At 41.6% G+C, this 21,753-nt stretch overlaps 2 protein-coding genes across 5 annotated transcripts in view; both read right to left on the bottom strand.

Moving 5' to 3' along the window:
* Positions 1–760: 760 nt before the first annotated feature.
* Positions 761–16,284, bottom strand: LOC101940276 (glutamine amidotransferase-like class 1 domain-containing protein 1). Its single transcript, XM_065594048.1, has 7 exons — positions 16,226–16,284; positions 12,064–12,089; positions 8,965–9,072; positions 7,995–8,089; positions 5,277–5,370; positions 3,403–3,514; positions 761–1,128 (listed from the first exon to the last, which is right to left on the bottom strand). Exons 1-7 carry the CDS (start codon positions 16,282–16,284, stop codon positions 1,119–1,121), a joined length of 504 nt encoding a protein of 167 aa, XP_065450120.1. The 3' UTR covers positions 761–1,118.
* The window catches only part of LOC101940099 (serine/threonine-protein phosphatase 6 regulatory subunit 3-like), a 44,696-nt gene continuing 33,547 nt past the window's right edge, over positions 10,605–21,753 (bottom strand). For 2 of the 4 annotated variants that reach the window (XM_065591953.1, XM_065591950.1), the window contains 4 exons: positions 20,377–20,474; positions 17,894–17,948; positions 16,226–16,376; positions 10,605–12,186 (listed from right to left, as the gene is read on the bottom strand). Coding sequence is in view for 3 of the 4 variants with exons in the window: in XM_065591950.1 (XP_065448022.1) it covers positions 16,308–16,376; positions 17,894–17,948; positions 20,377–20,474 (222 nt within the window). In the remaining variant the exon portion in view is untranslated. The remainder of the gene's footprint in view (positions 12,187–16,225; positions 16,377–17,893; positions 17,949–20,376; positions 20,475–21,753) is intronic. The other 2 variants (XM_065591951.1, XM_065591952.1) reach the window with 2 other exon arrangements.

Genomic DNA, 21,753 nt, shown 5'->3' with positions numbered 1-21,753 from the left:
GTTAGGACTAAGGTGGAGAGAAAACCCTTCTTCATGGTCTGACTGTCCCCTTTCATTTTTAAAATGGATGGAAAGGAACAAATGACATGCTCAATATGAAATGCAAAGAGAATGAGTCATTGATCTGCTAAGAAACTACGTACAGGATGAAATCTATTTGGTCCAAGTAAATTCATTTCTACATTTTTATTTCTGTAATAAAATTAATTCCAAGACCAGACAATGACACTGTACTTGCCAAAGATCAATATTTCTGACAATCCAAACAATACAAATTCATAATACATGCTGCACAAGACAGTACTGCAAATGACTTTTTAGAGGGTCCTTTAAAACAACCTTTGAGTAGATTTTTTACAGAAGTGCATTAACCTGAATACACAATGAGAAAAGAGCACATTATGTCAATGGTATCACCAAGGTGAGCTGCTTCAGACTCAATTGTTCAGTTGCACTCATGCAGGATTTATCTAAGCATTTTCCTTTATATCTCAAATCTGTCACACTTTCAAAAATCCATTTAAAGAGTCTGGAGCCAACTTTGTGACTCATTGGACAGAGGGCTAGAATAGGCTTCAAACTGCAATTCAATGCAGCATTAATTGTGGAGTTTGATATCTGAACCACAGGCACCAGCTGATAAATGAATGGCCCTAAATTGAGAGTATTCCAGAACTGTTTTGCTATGGAGCTGAATTACCACGTTCCCAACTAGGGCTGGCATTATATAGCCCTGGAGTGGGGTCTCTGCCCTTTAGCACAAGGAGAAGTGTTGGTACTATAAATATAAATGCTCTTTTTAGGATGTTTTCCCATGTAAAATGTAGAAACTTCTTTTTTCAAGGGCAGGGGGGAGAAAATCTGCAAGAAAGGTTTCACTACCAGAAAGTGAAGTGAGACTATTTCAGGATCATCTTTAAGGAGTGATACACGTTAATGCTTTCTTGTTCACAAGCTTTATCCACTCTGCACGTACATTGGTACTGCCTCTTCATGATCACCGAGTCAACAGAAGTGCTGATGGCCCTCTCCATCTGCAAGACATCCCCTTCACAGACAAGAAAGCCTTCAGTCTCTCTGGCTCTTCATCCATCCCAGCTACAAGGAGGCCTGTTCCTTCATTTCCTGCTGAAACGAAACACATCCAACAGCATGACATGGCTAGCCAGCCCACAGCTGGAAAGGAACTTCTAACCGATATTCACCTAATCCCATCCAGATTTTTGTTATTTGCAGTCTTTCATATTGGCAGATCCAAGAAACAAATCAATGAAACCACCAACCTATTAACAACAAATACACCTCTACCCCGATATAACGCTGTCCTCGGGAGCCAAAAATAATCTTACTGTGTTATAGGTGAAACCGCGTTCTATTGAACTTGCTTTGATCCACTGGAGTGCGCAGCCCCCCCCCAACCCCCGGAGCACTGCTTTACCGCGTTATATCCGAATTCATGTTATATCGGGTCGCGTTATATCGGGGTAGAGGTGTATCTGAAATCTGTTCGTTCCTACTATACAAAATATATGGAGCTGCCTAAATACTAACTTATCAAAGCTCAAAGTATGACAGATATTGTAATCCCATGCAGTATTTTGGGGGGACATCGTAATAAATTTACAAATGGTTTATGTATGATGTGTTCTACTCCATGGCGGAGGGTTACTGCAGCTCCTACAGAAACTAAAAACAGTGGGTGGTGATTAAGGTGAGTCACTGAAACCAACCAACTTTAGAAGCATACTGCCCCCCTGGTGGTTTGCATATACTGGCTCATGATGAGTTTTCCAGAGATTAAGGGCTTGTCTACACTTCCAAGTTTTGTTGACAAAATTTATGTTGACACCCAAAAGTCGACAAAACAAAAATCTCCAAAGGGTGTTCACAACTGATCTGTCGACAGGGGGAGCACGTCCACATTGTGGGCACCATCATCGACAGGGTGAGCAATGCACCGTGGGTATGTATCCCACAGTGCAGCGTTGTGGGAAGGAAGAGCTGATCGCTGGGCATCTTGGGATTCTCTCTGAATTCTCCCACAGCCCCCTCAGCTGCTGAGAGCAGCATCATGAGTAGCTGTGTGAGCTCTCCCTGCTGAGGAATGGCAAAGCAGCACAGCAGTCTATCCCACTCCCCCTGCAGCAGTCTGCCTGCTGCTGTGTTCCTAGCACAGGGCAGAACAGGAGCATTCCAATTATTTGCTCTTTGTTTGTTCCCCAAGCAGAGCAGCACACAGATACTTCCCGCTGCTTTGAAAGGGGAGGGGCGCATGCCTGCAAGGCAGCAGAGATCAAAACACTGAGCAGAGCAATCAGGGCAGGCATTGTGGGATACTGGCGGAAGCCAGTTCTGTTGACAAAACAATCAGCAGTGTCTACACTGGCTCTTTGTCAAAAATGGGAGGGGGAAAAGACAAGTCTCTCATGGGGATGGAAGTTTTTTGTCGCCAAAAGTCCCATTGTAGCGTGTACGCTCTTGCGGTTTTGTCGCCAAAAGGCAGTTTTTGGCGACAAAACTTGGTAGTGTAGACAAGGCCTAAGAGACAAAAAAATAGCTTTTGGTATAAAAGGATGAGCTTGAACACACACAGGGCTTCTTTCTGATTCAGCAAATGGACAGGAGCTTATCTCCAAGGGGATTCCCAACCCTTGTGACAGGATTGGAATGATTTTGGCCTACAAGGGTCCAATAAAATTGATGGGTGACTCCTGGTATGTTTAAATCTGTGTATTGCTTTTATTATGTTTTTACTGTAATGCTTTTACCTTAATAATAAAGGTGCTTGCTTAGCAAGAACTGTGTGGTAATTTTTTAACTCTTGTCAATACACTGTTCATACCCCTAAGTGAGAAAGCAAAGCACAGGTGCTGGCCTTTAGACATACTGGCTCGCTGGTGATATCAGAGTGTCAGGCAGGGGAGCTATGCAGCCTTAAAACCCCCTGGTCAGAAGGCAGTGGGACAAGAGTCCCCGCCCAGACACAAGTGGCAGCTGGAAATGCGATACCCATCTGGGAACTCCTGGAGTGGACCATGGATGGGGGGGGGGAATACAGGTGACGTTCCCCTGAAACTGTGACACTAAGAATTTACTCTTAAAAGATTAATTTCTCCTAATGAAAAGACTGAGTGAACCCAAATTTCATATTTCCCTTTATCAGTCTGTGTGTAGCTGTGCATTTCAAACCCAATAATTGTAAATCAAAAATGCCGTTAGTAAAAGGAAATTAAAAGACACAAGAGACAAAACATGTACTTAATCTGCAATTTAAAAAGACTTGTACTTCTGTTATATCAGAAAAATTGTCATCTTTGTGGCACTATTCAGAGTTATTTCTGAAATATAAATATTTCTGGTCAAAGAATCCATTCCCACAGTGCTTTACCCATAGTTCCTCACCTGCCATTGCAGAGAAGAATAAGGTTCTGGACTGCTATAACAGTGGAATTCTCATTCTGTCCTGTAACAAGGTGCCTGTCCAGAACTATGTGTACGGCATCTGGCTTGCTGGCTGAATCAGAGAAAAATATTCGAATACTGATGTCAATGGACACTGCTTCATAATTTCGATTTCACACGTCCGATGAGACTGCAGTACAGATGTTAACTATTTCAAATAGATATAGTGTTTGGTGACTAATTGATATGCTGAGCTGTCTACAAGATAGAGATAAACCTGACCCTCCAATCAAAGCTTCCTGAGGATTTCAACAGGAATTCCCTGCATGGAATGATGGACAAATTCCCTGTGTATTTCATGAGGCTATCCTGGGAAACAAATTTTGTAGTGCATTTCTTTAGCTTCCATTCACCCATGCAATGCATTATAAATACCTCTCAGGTAAGAAACCAAGGTTAGCAATCACTGCCTTACAAAGAGCCTGCAATGATACAGATTTTCTGTCCAGTGAAAATACTAGCAAACACCAGTATATCAGGGTAACATGTTGGTATTTCACCAACCACTTTGGTCTTTTGTCCTTGATCAAACTTTTTTACGTACTATTTTACGAAATTCCATTAATCTGTCATTCTTTTTCTGTATTCCACCCCGTTCCTGACAACTGATAATGATAATCCAAATGCGTGGGTAGGTATAAATGGCTTATCTCTGAACATACTCCTCCTCTGCTGCTCAATCCACTCAATAAAGCTTCAGCCAAATCTGTATGACATCACAAGTAGTCACCATGGAAGTGACTGTGACATCAGATGCTGGAATATCATTACTGAACTAATCAGGAAGAGGCAGCTAATTAGAAAGGGGAAAGCTGCTAATTAAACACACAAAAGCTTGATTAGCAGCAATAATGGAAAACCATTTTTAACTTTCCAGAGTCTTTTAGCATGTGTTGCATTTTAATTTAACAGAGTGTAACAGAGCACATTCTGTAATGGTCCTTCTCACATGCGTGGCAAAGGTATAAAACAGGGGTGAGCAAACTTTTTGGCAAGAGGGCCACATCTGGGTGGGGAAATTGCATGCAGGGCCATGAATGTAGGACTGGGGCAGGGGTTTGGGGTGGGGGGGAGAGGGTGCGGTGTGCAGGAAGGGGCTCAGTGCAAGGGTTGGGGTGCAGGAGGGGCGCGGGGTGTACAAGGGGGCTCAGGGCAAGGGGTTGGGGTGCTGGAATGGTGTGGGGTGTTGCAGGGGGCTCAGAGCAGAGGTTTGGGGCTTAGGGCAGGGTGTTGGGGTGCAGGAGGGGGTGTGGAGTGCAGGAGGGGGCTCAGGGCAGGGGATTGGGGTGCAGAAATGGTGTGGGGCATAGCAGGAGGCTCAGGGTAGGGAGAGTGGGGGTGTAGGGTGCAGGAGGGGTTCGGGGTGCAGGTTCTGGTCCGGCGCCACTTACCTTGAGCGGCTCCGGGGTGGCAGCCGCGCGCAGCGGAGCTAAGGCAGGCTCCCTGCCTGCCCCACGCTGCTCCCAGAAGTGGCCGGCACCATGTCCCTGCGGTCCGGTGGGGGGGGCAGCAGGCTCCACGCTCTGCCCTCGCCTGGGGGTACCTCCCCCGAGGCTCCCATTGGCCCCTGCTCCCTCAGGGTCCACAGGGACGTGGTGCCGGCCACTTCGAGAGTGGCGCCGGGCCGAAGCCAGGGGTCCCGCATTAGCCCCGCGGTGCCACAGGGATGGCAATCCCGCAGGCCGGATCCGAAGCCCTGACGGGCCAGATCCAGCCTGCGGGCCGTAGTTTGCCAACCCCTGATCTAAAAGCTATTTCACCCACCAACAATCATTCATAAGACATGAAGGGCTAACAATCAGAAAGTGACGTACCGCTAAAGGTAGCTCCAGAATCTTTCACAAAGTCCTCCACAATAATGGACAAACTGGCAAAACTGGGCTGCCTTATCAGCTCATACACAGAGGGCTGAAAAGAAACAGGAGAATGAGATAAGTCTGCTTAGCTTTTACATAAGACAGATCCAAGCAAAATCAATAAGGAAAATATTTGGTCACAATCTATTCTTCTACCCCCTTCTTTCTTCCAAAAATTTTTAATAAAAACATCCAACGGAAGTTATTTTTGGAGTACTTAAAAAAAAAAACACCCAAACCCCAAAATATCCGGTATCCTACAGATATCCAAATTAGGGAGCAAACTGGAAATTATCATGGGAGTCAATCTCAGTCTGCATGGAAAGGCTAAGCACACAAGTACCTCATAGTGGCACCAACAGTACATGACTAAGGATTTGGGGCTTCTGTCTATTTTAGGATTTGGTTTTGGCACCATCTGAGAATGTTACACTTAATTAGAATAGTAAAGCAATGGCGCTAGAGGATGTCATGGGTTTTTCTGCTCTTCTCCCTTCTCTGATTCTGTGGTCTCTGCAAATCTTAAATAATGAGAGGTGAAAATGGTCTGCCAGCCTCAGGGAAGGAGTAGAACATCATGCCCAGAAACCAGGAGAGAAGCTTCTGAGAAAACAATAGTTGACTGAGAACTGCTTTATACCAATGCACCCTGAAGCTCTGTAATTATAAATATAATTCCACTTAATTAAACTTCCAATTGATTACTTTCAAGTTGTTTTGCAATAATGATAATAGCAAGCTATCTCTGATAAAAGTTTGTTACTTGACCTCCATCAGCATTAAATCCAGTATAATCACCTACATGAAGAGATAAGCAAAGGTTTGTACCCACAAAACATGGTAAATTGGGATGGAATTAACGACTATGTTGTTTTGTAAAAAGTTAGAAATGTTTGGGGCCATTTTATAGCTACAGTGAAATACTCCATGAGTATGTTTAGCTGGGATTCTGGATGTTAAAAGGCATTCAACTCCACCTCATGATTTGTAACACCCCTTTGTAACGCTCTGCCCTCACCTGGGGGTACCTCCCGTGAAGCTCCCATTGGCCCCTGCTCCCTCAGGGTCCACAGGGACGTGGTGCCGGCCATGTGCTATTCCAACCTGACACATTGTACATTACATCTGCTTGTTTACTCACACAGGTGTTAGTTTTCCTATGGTGTTGTATCTTAATGGAATCCACATGGGGATATTTTTGAACCCTAGCACTTCATAAAGTTAAAATAAATATAACACACTAATGAGAAGGTAACCCACGATGGGCAGGCAGGTATATTAACAATTCTCAAATCATGACATTGGGGGTCACAGAACCAATCCAAGACCTTAATGCAAATGTGAGAAAAATTACCTTTCAAATAAAACACAGCCTGACCTTCAGTTCCTTATGGTCTAGGAGGTGTTAACACTCAACCATTCATGCATACAAAATCATCACACATAAGATGTACTTTTTCTTAAACAAAAGATTATTGGACAAGCCCTTTGCCCTGTCCCATGAGCGATCTGCCTTCTGTTAGCTACTGCTGTGGCACTTTTGCCTGCAGTGCTGGCTAAAGGGAGGTAAAAAGATAGCTCTCTACCTTGCTGCTTTTGAGGTCAGCCCATTCAACCACGATATAAAGGAACTTCCCACTTCTGCATTCACACAAGATCATGATACTGACAACTAATTTAACAGCAGAAACGATATGCCTGCATCCAGTAAACAACATGCAATAGATTAACCCCACTGAAATGTCGCTTAGTAGTGATCTCTATACTGCAGAGCCCAGTTACATGGATTTCGTGCACGACACAGTGTTTGTGTCTGATCGCACATTTCAATGTACAACTGCATCATCAATTTAAACAAATCTGCATCTTTTATGACCATAACTAGGCCACAATGCACATATTACATTAAAAGTATCAGCATATACTGTGATATCAAATATATATGCACCAGGAGTCTGCATTACAGCTTCTGAGGAAACCATAACTTTTAATTTCCTGACTGTGTGTGTGTAAATTTTCAACTACGAAAGTTGAATTAAGAATTTTGCACATTGAGAAATGAGTCTAGATCCTGCATAGACAGGTGACAGTCTGTGGGTGGTCTGAGACATTACAGCCTAGCAGCACAACAGGATAAGCAAGAGATCAATAACGGCAGCCTGAGTTTGTACTTCTTTTAGTTTGTACAAATAGCTCTTTTCTGAGTTAGATTCCTTTAACATGTAAAAAGCATTCATAGAAATAAAATTCACGAGCAGTGTTATGGCACCAAATTGAATAACCATAGTATCTAGGGACATTTAGAACTATGAACTATCAGCCAAAGAGGCTATGGCAAATTTGTTTAGAGGTTTTATCACCTTCATCTGGTATTTATAAAATGCTGAGACTGACAGCACTCACCAGAGCAAGGCTGAATTGCAGCAGAGCCCTCATATGTAGTCTTGGGCCCCTACACAGCTCACCATCCTGGCCTACAGCACCCCTTGCCAATGACAGTCCTGCAGCTCTCGAATAACAAGTTGTTGAACATGTCAGATTGATTATTTTGATTTGGCCCAAAGTCTCTTAAGACCTAGGATGACACCAAAATCCCTGGCACTACCACACTAAATTACACTGCCCCATGCACAGTGAAAACCTCACTTTGGGAGAAGTTTGCTTCACAGTACCTACCCCTGTCAGGCTGTATCCCTGAAATACCCACGATTTATCCTCATTTGTGGCACAGCATAAAGCAGCAACTCCATGTCCCACAGCACAAATAGGCTCTAAAAAACAAAGAGAATTAAGTATCAGAGGGGTAGCCGTGTTAGTCTGGATCTGTAAAAAGCGACAAAAAGTCCTGTGGCACCTTACAGACTAACAGAAGTATTGAAGCATAAACTTTCGTGGGTGAATACCCACTTTGTCAGACGCATGGGAATTAAGAAAATTAAGAAATGCATTTAATTGTAAATATCCTGAAAGTTAGAACAGCCAAAATAATATCCTTTAAGTTACTGTATATTACCTTTCTGAAAATAATATTATGAGGCATTGTTTGCATTCTCTTGGGCTTTACTGTTTTCTCTGTGCACCAATTTACGAGATTAGGGCCCAATCCTTCAGAGTTACACATGTGCTTAACAGAGGTAGTTCCAACAGGACTATTCACACTCAAGTGCTTAAATTAAAGCACACATGCGATTCTTTGCAGGATGAGGAACTTATTGAAGAGGACTCTGGAATACTGTGCAACTGGCTATGAACTAAGAGTTCCATCTAACTCACAGGGAGCATCACTCCAGTTTGGACATTGGTAAGGCAGAATAATTCTCTTCTCTTTCTCAAAAGCATTCAAAACATCTTATTTTTATCTCTTTTCACAAGGAAGGTTTTGCTATTTTTTTTTTTTTATTTTTTTTAAGTGAAAGGACACACTGATCTAGAGCAGTTTCCCAGTTCTGATGCTGCTGCACTCTTCCAGCTGTGTAAGTAATTGGAAGTTTGCTAGCCACATCACCACTTCTTCCATTACAATGCCCACAAGTGTTCACTGCAAGATAAATGGACTTTTGCATGGACCAACAATGAAGTAATGAATTACATACAGACTCCGGATTTTACTAAAACAAAATAAAGATCCCCAATAGGGTTTACCTACTGTTCTCATTGCTGAAGTGCTGCAATATCCTAGCTAGGTATCCATTGTTTGCAAGGTCAGTCAAAGCCCCAGGACAGTTAGGAATCAACAGGGCATGGTATCTAGCACCTAGTCAGGAAGAGAGAATAATACAAGTTTAGACCATATTAACAGGCAAAAATATCTGAGCATGATTTCTTTTCAAAATTTATTTGACAAAACAAAAAATACTCCACAAAAAAGTCAGTCACCTACTACACTATATAAAAACACATACCAAAGCAATTAAATAAAAATAAAATACCTATGTGGCTCACTATAAAGTCCAGAGCTCGGGAAGAAGAAAGCTGTATTGTGGTATAAAGGCCTACAAAGATCACAAGCTTCTAAAGAGATATTCTTAACAAGCCAAATATTTACCATTCTTCCTTCTGCTATAGCAGAAGCCCTTTAATTGACCCCATAGTTACCAGTATGCCTAGTTTAGTATACTCTTTCTTCAGGAGCAAATGTATCTCGCCAAAATATTGGCTTTTTATTAGTCTAACATTTTCACTGCTTCCCCTGCTTGTCGAGTCTTTTGGCCTTCTTATTTCGTGGGGTGGCGCTGGTGTGTCCCTGCTTCTCCTTTTCATTGGAAGCAGAGATCACCAGCAAGCCTGGAAAAGGGTGGATATAAAGGCATTCAAAGTTTTTGGCCGGCACAAAGTATTTTTTCTCAGCCCGCTTTGAGGCGGAAGGGATGTAGGCGGAAGGGATGTAGGAGGGCATGTGCCAGATACCCTTGGCAATTTTCAGGACCCTTTCATGAATGGGTGGTGCAATACGTGTAGGAGTGGAGGCTGACAGGATGTTGAAGAACGTGTCCTCTTGCTCGGCCATCTCCACCTGCAGGCCCAGGTTGTCCACCCCCTGTCAGAGCAAGGCCTGGGGGTCCTTAAAGTCATCAGGTGGGCTGGCACTGGAGGGACCCATGACGATCTCGTTAGGCAATGAGAAGGAGGACTGAACCAATGGAGGGGGGGGCTTGGTCATTCTCCTCTGCTGGGGAGGCTGGCTTAGGTATAGGTATAACCTTGGTCACTGGGTGTGCCTCCGGCGCTGGGGCTGGTACTGACGGTGCCAGCGGTCGCTGCTCCGTGGCTGCTGCAGGTGATTGAGCCGATGGGGGCAATACTATAACCGGAACCTCCCAGGTGTTCTAACATGGACACTGAACAGGCCGCTATCCTGATTGCCACTGTCCCAGTGCCGCCACTGGCTCAGAATGCCAGTCTCGCCGCTGAGGTCGAGGTGATGGACTCAAATGTCCCTCTGTTCTGGAAGAGCCCCCTCCCGGGGACCACGGAGGGGCTGTCAAGGCCTGAGTTTGCCTTGAGGTCACCGACATTGGAGACCGGTACCCCTCCCGAGGTGACCGGTATTGCTGGTGCCAGGAGCGGGTGCCGTGCCGTTGCAGGAGGGAGAGCATTCCCACGGCATCGGTAACTGGGACTGATGTCGATAACGGGGGACTGGCGCCTTTCTCTTGATGAATCATGTCAAGAAGGCGGCAACCACGAACGTGGAGCCGGAGACCGACGATAGGTTCACGATGATTTAAGGGGACTATGCTTCAAGACAAATGATTTGTACATGTTTTGAACAGTTTTATCCAGAGAAGCAATATATTCAAAATCATCATTTATAAAGATGGGAGTTACCAGCATAAATTGATAAATTACAATAAAGTAAGGTGGGATGTTGGATTACTGGCACTTTCACCAATCCATGAGAACTGAAACAGCAAGATTTATAATGCGCTATTTTCCTTTCTCCGTGTTTGCAGCATTTGTGAGCTCATGCTTATTGTGCTAAAGTGTCAAATATGGTTATTGTGCAGGATAGGACAGAGGAGCTAAGAGTAAAATTAACTGTCATTTTCTAAATGACTGTTTTACATTTTATGCCACAATATCAATTCATGGTTCAAAATATAATCCTGAAAAGACTATTACAACACAAAATGAAGATGGATATCTTAAGCACCTCACAAAATGAACAAAAGGTGAATAAAGTGGATTTAAATACACCACAGATTAAATTGCTGTATATCACATTTTAAATGGAGAGTCTGAAGTCAAAAGATAAAACTGCTTTCTGTGATAAATTCAAGGTTTCCCAGTATCTCTCTGCTTCTAGACTCCAGGATATTCCACAGTAAGTCAAAAGGAATTAGTCACTCTTGTGTGTAAGGCCATCACAAGACCTATTCATCACAATGTCATGTTATGCCCTCAAAATAAGCCGTGCATAAAGCCTTGTGCTGCCTCTTAGGGGTTAATTCCACCCAAAGTTAACTCCATTTTTAAACAACATCAGGTTAGGTGAAGTCACGTCAGTTTCTTGCATTATTCAGTGTCAGTCACCACTACAGTACCTACGAATATGTTAGGTACTTCAGTTTCCAACTAACTGAATCTGAATATTAATTTCATTTGAGAAGACTAAGGTTTTCCCCATCTTTTGGAAATTGTTTGACCATTAAAGCCTTTTATATTTTCAACCCAATAAACTGCCTGCAAAACAATGTTCTTTGTAGAGTTGTTGTAGCCATGTTGGTCCCAGGGTATTAGAAAGACAAGGTGGGGGAGGTAGTATCTTTTACTGGATCAACTTCTGCTGGTGAAAGATGCAAGCTTTCAAGCTACATAGAATTGCTCTATAGGTCTCAGGCTGAAGAGCTCTGTGTAGTTCAAAAGCATGTCTTTCACCAACGGAAGATTGTCCAGTAAAAGACTACCTTACCCACCTTTTCTCGCAAAATAATGGAAACAGCTCATTTTAGCTACAGTATACTGAGCACAACGCACACGGTACTGGGTAAAAGGGATTTGGATGAAATACTTCAGAGGAAATCATGTCTGGAGTTCTGAAAAAACTAATAGAAAAATACAACTCATAAGAATGCACATAACAGGTACAAAGAATAGATTAATGTGTGCAGAAAAGACCCTTAACACCAAGTGCTGATAAATGGATTCTGGAACCAGAAATTGTAGATATATGGATCAGTTCTATTAGAAAAACATGCTATAAACAGCTGGTAATAGGCTTGAAAGCAGCCTGTAATAAGGTTACCTCTGTTCTGGACTGCTGCTATCAGGCTGTGGAGTAGCAGGATTTTCTTCTACAGCTTCTGTGTTCTCCTCCACCACATATTTACAAGAAACATCTTGCGAGGTAGACAATTTTCCTTCCTCACTAAATAAAAAGCAGGTTACAATTTAACTTCAGTTTTGGATGTAGGGAATTTCATGCAATAGTTGGAGACTGAGGGAAGGGTCCAGACTACATGCAAATGGTTTTTGAATTATGATTGAAGCATGGAAATCAAGCACGGGAATCTGGACTCTGTAGACATCCATTAGCACATCAGTGTTCTGCACACAAACTGGATTGAAAAAATGCATGAAATACAATGATTACATACAAGTGCAAGGAGGGAATAAAGAATGTGCTTGGTGCCTGAAGTGAGAACAATCACAGCCTTTACCGTACATACCGATAGGATTTCAACACTCTGAAGCCAAAAGTATGCAAAAAATAGAAGGAGAAAAGTATAAAAGACTTGAGGTTCCTTTCAAAATTAGCACTTTGACTAAATTTGTCCATGGAAAAGCACATCAGCAAAACCAGCCTTATATTTCTCTTTTTATAAAGCCACTTATTTATATTACACTCTACTCATTCAAAATTCCTAAAGAAGACATCTTTTCATTTGGAGGCTAAAGAACAACTGGCATATGTTGCATAGCACTAAAACAGACGGACAATGAACAGCACACATTTGAGAAAAAATGATCATTTATGTAGATGGGTAGGGTTTTTATTCAGCTAGAAATACACATGAAACGTGTGAATTTCCCTTACAGTCGTGAAGCCTACGAGGGGGTGGGGACGAAACATCTATATTTATTAAAAAGTTTTCACCCTTCCCATTTGCACTCCAATGCTACATGTTCTTTTTTTGCTAGCTACTCTGTTATGGGTATGTTCATACCCAGAAGATGTCAGCCAACCACCTTTCATTGATTTCAAGTGCAAACCTTACACCACATCTCTCAAACTGTAAACCTGCCACCATATGACGTAAGTCATCTGACAAAGTCCTTTTTCTCTCAAGATTTGAGCGACTCTCCTCTCCCAGTTGTCCTACTACTTTGGTTGTTCTTTCAGTGGATCCTCCTGCTTTCATATCTCACTTTATCCAGGTATCCCATCCCACAAGGCTTTGTCCTTGGCCCACTTCCTTTCTTCCTGAAGATCCCATCTATACGTGACCTCACTGACACTTTCAGATCCCGCTACCACCTCTGTGCCAATCATACTGACATCTCTCTACCACTGACCCATCTCCCTCCATTATTATTTGTTTGCATTACGGTAGCACCTAAGAGCTCACCCATCCAAACTGGCATCTCCTTTTAGATGTTTCACCATTAACTAAAATGTAATATAACCAAAACTTAACTCAAGTCTGTCTGCTCCAAAGCCCTCCCCACTCCACCCAGTCTCCATCACACCTGACACCTGCTATCCTTCCTGTCACACTGGTCCATAATATGGCTGTCAGCTTTGACTCCACCTTTGTTCAAGACCTGCACAACATCCAGGCCATATCCAAATCTTCCTAATATTGACTCCCTAACATAGCTAATCCCTTTTTTCTTCATACTACTAAAATTCTTGTCTGGATCTTCTCCTCTCAGATAGGTTGTGACATGGCCAGAATTTTCTCCCACTTCTGGGTCTCTCCACTTCCTCTCCTTTCTTCACTGCTTGAAATTCAAACTTCTGGTCTTTACAGACCTTCACAACTTAAATACCTCTACTCTGTCAGCTTTCATTACCCATTTATCAGTTTCTTCCATAAGCACTGCCATAAACAGCAACACTAAAGAGTGCATGAAACACCCTTCCTAAGTAGTCCATAAAGCTATTACTCTGTTCTCCTTTAAATCCTTCCTCAAGAGCAACTTTTCCCAAGGTGCCTACCAAAAAACAAACAAACAAAACAACCCCAACTGATGACAGATGCCCAAGAGGGATTTCTGGTATTTGTTTTGTCTTTGCAAATAAACATGCCTATAACTATTTTCCCCATCTTCTCCCCCAAATGTTTTTGATACCTCCTTTAAAATTAAAATTCTTTGGGGCAGGAACTATGTGTATCTCCATGTGTGTATTTTAGCACGAAAGGGGCCCAATTCTGATTACAGCCTCCAGGTGCTACCTTAATTCAAACAACAGTTAGTAATAATAAATTAGCTGACCTAAAGTAAGCCCTAAATACATTTATTGAAAACCCCTTGTGCAATCTCAAGTTTCGCTCCCATGGTTCAGGGAAAAAGAGGGAGACTGATCTGAACATCCAAGTCTCTCTGGGACCCTGTCAATTTCATTATACCAATTTTCTATCAGCAGCAGCCTAAATACATTCAAAATGAGAGAATATGGTAAGAATTTGTATACCGTGCCTAACTCAGGGAGGAACAAGCCAGAAGGACTGATGCAAATTTCTATATCCTCACTACTTCTGGACATCCCCACATCCCAAAGCTTTCCAAAGCAACAAATGGGGTTTTAGCCACACAAATATTGACTCTAATGGGAGTTCTACTGCTCCCACAACATTCTGTGCACTGCTTTGAAATATTTACAGATTAGGATTACAAGGAATGAAAAGGCACATGATTACAATTGTCAGAGAGTTGATTTGATCAAAGCTTGCCATACTGCATTCTGGAACATTCCCCCGGTTTGTGGGATTACAAATTACATGTTTTCCTATTCCAAGCTACTCTCCCATCTTTCACATTGACCTGATCTCTGTCTTACTAGGCAGGCTATTAGTCTAGGGGACTTTCCTTTCAAATTAAAGGTATTTTAGGACTTTCATCTGAAGCTCAGGTCTAACTATATAGTCTCCTTCAGAGGGTTAGAAGTCAAGATATCTTTCTACAATGAGTTTGTTTTTTTCACTCTTCTATGGCTCTCAGAATTCACAATTCTATAGCAAAGTACTTGTGAATGGAAGCAGCTTAGGCTGGAGGTAAAAGAACCATAATAGTAGGAATTGACTTCACGCTGCATGGATCAAAAAATAAGGACCAGTCAAAATAAAAATGGACTATAAAATTCAAAGAGACAGGGATAGACTAGGAGAATAGTTAGATGTGCGATTTACTCAAACACTGGCCAAAAAGAGTCATATTTTGTTATATATAGAGAAACATCACCATCATGTAGCAATTTAGGGGATATACGCTCTAAACAGTTCTGCTGCTATTGCACAAGCAATTTTGCATTCAGTTTTAGACACCTCATGATCAGAAATACACTTTCAAACTAGAAGAAATTCAGAAGAGCAGCAACAATTATCATAGTGCTGGAAGGGATATGGGCAGGGGAGGGGAAGAGAGGAGTCTCCTGAGGTAGGAAATCTAACTAGAAAATTCTGCTAAAAGCTATAAAACTATTAAAAAACTAACTGTAAAGGCAGTGGCAAGGCCAAAAGAGAGCACTTTACATTGAAAGTGGTCGGGGCTCACAATGAAACTGAGAAAACACCTGTGGTTTAAAGAACTATAGGCAAAAGCAAGTTTTGGAATATTTACAGATCAGAGAAATCGAAGGAAAGCTCCAGACACTGGACATTCTGATCCAGGCCATATGGCAGTAAGAAGGAACTGGAGAGGCAATTAGTCCAGTCCTCTTCGCTCCACCCTTAAATTCCTTTGGTTGAAAGCACACAGAAGGCACGGGTGCATATATGGACCAAAGGACACTAATTGAAAGAATTCACCCACAGTGGAAGACATGTAGGGACCAATACTCGAAGAAGCAGCTCACTCACCCAAAAGCCCTGGTCACACAAAACCTTCCCTAATTGAAAAAACAAGTCTCAGTCTAAAAACTGACATCTCAGCACAATTTGGTTAACAGCTCAAAAGGTTTTGTTTTTGTCCCAATGCAGAACATAACCTAGCTCCATAACCTCTATTGAAATTTACATATGAATGAAAGCTCAGATAACAGAAAACTGGAGTCAGACTGTTAAGTTTAAAATCTCTGCATGCAGATGTCTAATTAGTGTCTTGGAAATCATTAGTTCTATGAAATACTTCCAAAAGGACTGAATAAAATGCTCAGTCAACATTTATTTAAAACACTTTTAAAGGAGGAACAAAAAAATGTGTACACCCTGAGTGAATAAGGGAAATGAACTAGGTTTCCTCACCTTTTGAAGACAGCTGTTTCAGTTTTAGAATCTACAGTAAGGCTCAGTGTTTCCTTCATGCTGCCATTCATTACTGTCTCAGTTACCTTGTCTGCATTTTCCACATCATCTTCTCCATCTGAGCTGGCCTCCATAGCAACACTTCCTTGGGCTGATACAGTGAAACAAATTAGGATATTGCTAATGATTTTTATAGTTAATGAGCAAGTACAAATCAGTGAGGATGTGTAGGAGGATAATGTCTACTGTAATCATACATAATCTCCCTGTAGTTTTGTTTACTTAACAAATCCCACATGGCAGGTAAAATATCAATTTTCTGCATCATCAGCTCTCTCTCTCTCTCTCTGTATTATATTATATTATATATAAATAATACACACACACACACAGAGTAATCAAATATTTTAAAATATTTAATAGCTACTGAAGAAAACATACATGTTTCATAATAATCTTTTCATTTTCCAAATCAATTAGCAATGTAGATAATTTGCAGCAGCTACAGATCGTAGTTAGGGCTTATATATAACTCCCCATTTTGACACTTATTCTGGAACAAGAGTATTCACATGGGGAGTTATACTGGTATTATCATACTGGTACAGGTCTCCTGGTAAGTTTCCGACATAGACAAGCCCATAGTTAGGTCTGAAGATCCCGGACTTCCAGCACTTGTTATGTTCATTAACAATGCAATTGGGAAGTGGGGTAACATGGGTTTGATCTGGTAATTTTTAATCCACTTTGAGCATGTGTTGGAAAAGCTAGATGACAGGAGGGAGAGAAGGGCACACAGACTGTTCACTGCTGCATCCAAAGACTCAAGATGCTAAAGGCCATCTTAATTAACTAAAGCTCTGCCCAAGTCTCACTGACTAATGAGGGGGGGGGAAAGGGGAATAGGAAGGGAATGCCATGCTTCCAGCCCTGCTCCACCCCCAGATCTGATCAGTCTCCAACCCTGTTCAGACCACAATCCTGCTCCACCTCCAGGCCCAGCTCTGCTCTCACCCACAGCTCCACTCCACACCCTGCTCCGGCCCCAGCCCAGCTCTGCCCTCATTCCCTCTCCATCCCCAGACCAGCGCCGCCTGTAATCCCAGCTCCTCCCGCAGCTCTGCCTTCAGTCCAAGCTCTGCTGCTGAGGAAGCCTTGACTGGGCAGTAATGCAGAGGGGGAGGAGGGGAGGGCGCAGACAGGGCAGCGCATCTGGAAAAGTTTGAGCACCTCTGTCCTAGAGCATGCCAGCATGGATCTACACGGGCCAGTTAGCACATAACACATGGACACGCACCCCTCTAGTACGCTATGCTGCACTGTGCAGACAAGCTCTGAGGCACCTCTACCACAGCAAACAGGCAGCTTTTTACTGCATTTCCTTTGGAGCCGGCTAACAGAAGCACTTGTATCTGGTCATTCCTTAAAGTGAAAATGGCTCTGCTCAGAAGCTGATATAGAAAGCAGTGATCACGTTTCCCAATGCTTTGTCGTTACAAGAAAGTGGGTGGAGGAGCTACTCCTCAAAGATAATACTGAAAAGAATCATTTGACCCACCACCATCCTCCAGGTTGAAGACAAGTAGAAGTTTTAAAGTTTTATTATTTGTTTAGCAGTCCACTCTCTCAAGGACAAAAGTCATGATAGCAGCAGGAATGTATACTCACACTTTCATTTGTATTGAGGGTAAAGTTGATGTCTGACACTCGATCAAAAGACACACTGCAAAAAAAAAAAAGTACAGATTTATGCACTAAAAGCAAAATAAGATGCTGCAATTTACACAACAAATAAAGAGACATTTCATATTTTGAACTCTTTACTGCGCAAGAATACTAAGAGGACCTGAAACTATAAAACTTAAGTAGCAATTTCCCACCCAAGAAAATAGTTTTAACTTTTGTGTTTAGGAGAAACATGCCTCCTACTATCATTCAGTTAAACAATTTATCAAATCATGGGATGTTTTCCATGCACAAAATCTTACAAGACAGTTAAGCCAATATAAAAATGGCTCTCTTTTATCAGATACTTGGACAAAATAAATCCAAATAAACTAACTAAATGCATATCATGTGGTCAAACACCACACATCTCAATTTCTTTTTCTCTTTTTACAATAGAAAAATAGTGAGTACACAGTTCCAAGGAATGTCTACCAAACTGACAGAATAAATTTTTAAAAATGAGTTGTCAACTAAGGCCTTAAGTCCATCAAAGAGATCTATGCAGGCAGATTTTACACCTGCCAACTGACTTCAGGGGGATTCTGAAGACATAATGGTCCACCAAGGCAGATTCTTTTGCAAGACTGGACCCTAAATGTAAAGTGTCAAAATTAATTGTAAACTTATTTCCTAAGCAAAAAAACCTGATGACCCTTTTCTTACTGACTAGTGAACAGCAAGGAAAACAATTTCACATGTGAAATACTAAGTTCAAAAACTAACATTTATTGTCCCTTTAGGCCTAAAAACTGACCTCTCCACAGCAAGCCCACCTGCAGAGTTTCATCTTAAGGACTGCAAACATTCAGTATTCCTCATGTCTAAAATACCCTTCCTGCGGGTGTGAAATAGGGGGGAAAGTCTGCCAGCCTTTCAGGACAATTCACAGGTATTCTCTCTTTAAGCACATATGTGAGTGAGTTTAAAGTTAGCTGTGCATTTGTTAATCTTCCCCTAAATCCTCACTGCATTAAAGATCTGTTGGAGGAGGGGGTAGAAGAGAAACAGCATTTACAGTTCGTTAGATATGATCGTCAAAGTCAAAGCAGATCAATTTTTAGGCCCAACAATTTTAACAATATTCCGTTTACATAAAAGGACTAGAATCACATAATTGAACCACCATGCAAGTAACTAAAGAATAGCCAGCATTTACAGCTAGAAAGTAGGTAAGATTCCAAGCAATGAAGTTACTCATATATATGATTTTTTTTTTTATGAGAGCCGTGTGGTTTCTGATGGGCGATATCAGGGACCAAATTCATAGTGGTAGCTAGAGGCATAACATCTAGGCAGAGTGCACACCTCCAGGGATCTGCATTATATTTATATAAGCATCTTGTTAATTATGTGTCATCTTCTTGACAGACTCACCCAAGCAGTATAGTAAGCTAGCTCCTATGGCAGGTGTATACCAATACTGCTACCCAAGTATATTTAACTAATTTAAATTGACCTCTTTTCTACAGAATCCCACCTCTTGAAAGTGAATCTTCATCTCTACACTCAGAGGTTTCATATACAATTCCCTTCCCTGTTGAGAAGGCAGGAGTCAACCTCAATTAGTTTCCCCTACCTTACTGTAGCTTGTCCTACAAAATAGTATCAATAATCAGTATGACAACACTAATCTGCCTTTAATATTTAACTGCTGTCTTGGATTCTTTTCAAATTTGTTTTGAAAAGGATACTTTGCGCCATGCACACGTAATTCAATATAATAAAATTTGGGGATTAGATAGAAACTAATTCACTCCATTTTTCAAGAGGGATTCTCAAAAGCATGGTCCATTTTACTTTTTTGTAAGAAATAGAGATCATCCTACAGATTCTTGGGTTGTGTTTTACCTGGACTAAAACTATTCCTATTTTTAAGTTCTTCACTTACATTTCTACAGTTAGGGTATCTCTGAACTGCTTTGCTCTTCACCATAGATAGATTTATGAAGCCCTTCCTTACTGTCCCCTACAGAAAAGAACACTCATGGATGTGTTGCTCCTGCCAACTTGGCCAGGAAAAGTAAATTTATGCTATGCACCATGGTGTAGAATATACCCCATGTCTATCTACTAGGCCTAAAAACTATCCCACCTATGAATTCTGCCCACACCAGAGCCATGTGCCAATGGTCTTGTGAATAAGAGAACAGATCCATAGGTTAAGTCTGATATTAAGAAGTCTAATTATATAGTCACAAGCAATGTATTCTCTTATGTAGCTACTGTGGGTTGGGGGGAGGAAAGAAATAGTGTTGCTCTGAAAAATTGTAAGAACTGACCATGTTAGTGCTGATAAACAAGGCCAAATGCAGACAGCTCAGCATCAGTTAAGGCTGCAATTAATCACTGGGACACAGTCAAATGTGAAATGATGCAATAAAGAAGAAAATCCCAAGTTAAAACCAGCATAAAGTCATACTCACTTCCCGATGTCATCTTGATCAGCAAACTTCTCATCGTTGAAGCCAAACTGGTCAATAAAATTGGACGTCATTTGTTGCATCTGATAATCAGAAAAGGCCTGGAAATCCCAGGACCAACGACAGTGATATAAAGATTCTAATAATACTCTGAATACTATTTGCCCATTTTGCTCCAGAAATAAATTTTGTTAATCTAAACACAGGGGATTATAAAAAGTTAATTTGTTTTAAATCTATAAATTATCTCAGCCACTGAATATACACTGACCCACATTTGATGGCTTTGATGCCAGCTTGGTAGCAGCTCTAATAGGAAAGTTAATCTTCACTGTACATGTGGTCTTAAATACCAACTTTCCAAATGCATTTCCCAGGACACACTGTGTGACAGGACAGCTTATTAGGTGCAGGAGAAAAGCTGCCTTCAACCTTGTCCACATGAAACTTTTAAACCACATGACTCATGGAAAAGGGGAGAGCAGGGCATTGTTATAAATAGAAAAAAATGTGTGCGTAAGAAGTTATCAATCTCAACTATAAGATCTATAGTTAGTAAGATCTAACTAACAGTATCTCTCGATTACCCAAAAGAAAACACAAGTTGAAACCAAAAGAGTTAATGCAGACATACCACACATCTAAATTTAATGTTGCCAACTCTCACAATTTTATCACAAATTTCATGAGATTTGGGGGGGTTAAGGTTCTTTTTGTTTTTAAATAAAGTCTCAACTGACCTCAGATTACTGGCTTTAAAACTTGTGAAATTTCCCTTATTTAAAATAACTATTATTTTCAGTGGGGCTGAAGCCAAACTGCTCTCTGCCAAAACAGTCACCATTCTCTACAGACTTTGCATGTTGAAGGGAGTCTGCAAACTCATTGTTTTTAATGAAACTGAACCCAGGTTACCCTCAGGGAAAATAGCCACTCTCTGGACTGTGTGGTTAGTCAGCTAGACAGGACGTGGGAATATGGGAAGCCAGAGATGGCCTAAAAAGAAGCAGATGAGCAAGGTGCTGAGAAGGTAAGGTATAGAGGAATAGGTGATGGCAGAGGGAAAAGAAAATACAGGGTTGGGTTGGGGACAAGAAATTATGGAGGAGCTTGGAGGAAGCTAAAACAGGGCAGTGATGAGGAAGGAGAGGGATACAATGGCAGCTTTCCACACTCCTGGGATTGGGAGTGAATAAGGGGAACCTCCATCCAAGCAGCCACTGGAGAAGCCTGCCTTTTTGCATGTGTTTCAGGTAGAATTTTGACTGAAACATTCACAAGTGCCAATCAATCCCTCAAGTCTTTTACAGTAAATAGCACTACGTTGGACAAAACATATGGCTGGCCTAGTAATATTAGACCTTTGTTCTTCCTGCGCTG

Source organism: Chrysemys picta, chromosome 4, assembly GCF_011386835.1.
Source record: "Chrysemys picta bellii isolate R12L10 chromosome 4, ASM1138683v2, whole genome shotgun sequence".
NCBI lineage: Eukaryota > Metazoa > Chordata > Testudines > Emydidae > Chrysemys > Chrysemys picta.
The sequence above is the reverse complement of the archived record's forward strand: the minus strand, read 5'-3'. Positions and strand labels throughout refer to the sequence as shown.

Excerpts from the sequence above, each read along its gene's own strand:
- LOC101940276 (XM_065594048.1), bottom strand. The coding sequence starts at position 16,284 with ATGAAGGAAACACTGAGCCTTACTGTAGATTCTAAAACTGAAACAGCT. Across the intron at positions 9,073-12,063 it reads AGCAGCAGTCCAGAACAGAG|GTGCTAGATACCATGCCCTG; the intron begins GTAACCTTATTA and ends CTTCCTGACTAG. Across the intron at positions 5,371-7,994 it reads AGGGATACAGCCTGACAGGG|CCCTCTGTGTATGAGCTGAT; the intron begins GTAGGTACTGTG and ends GTTTCTTTTCAG.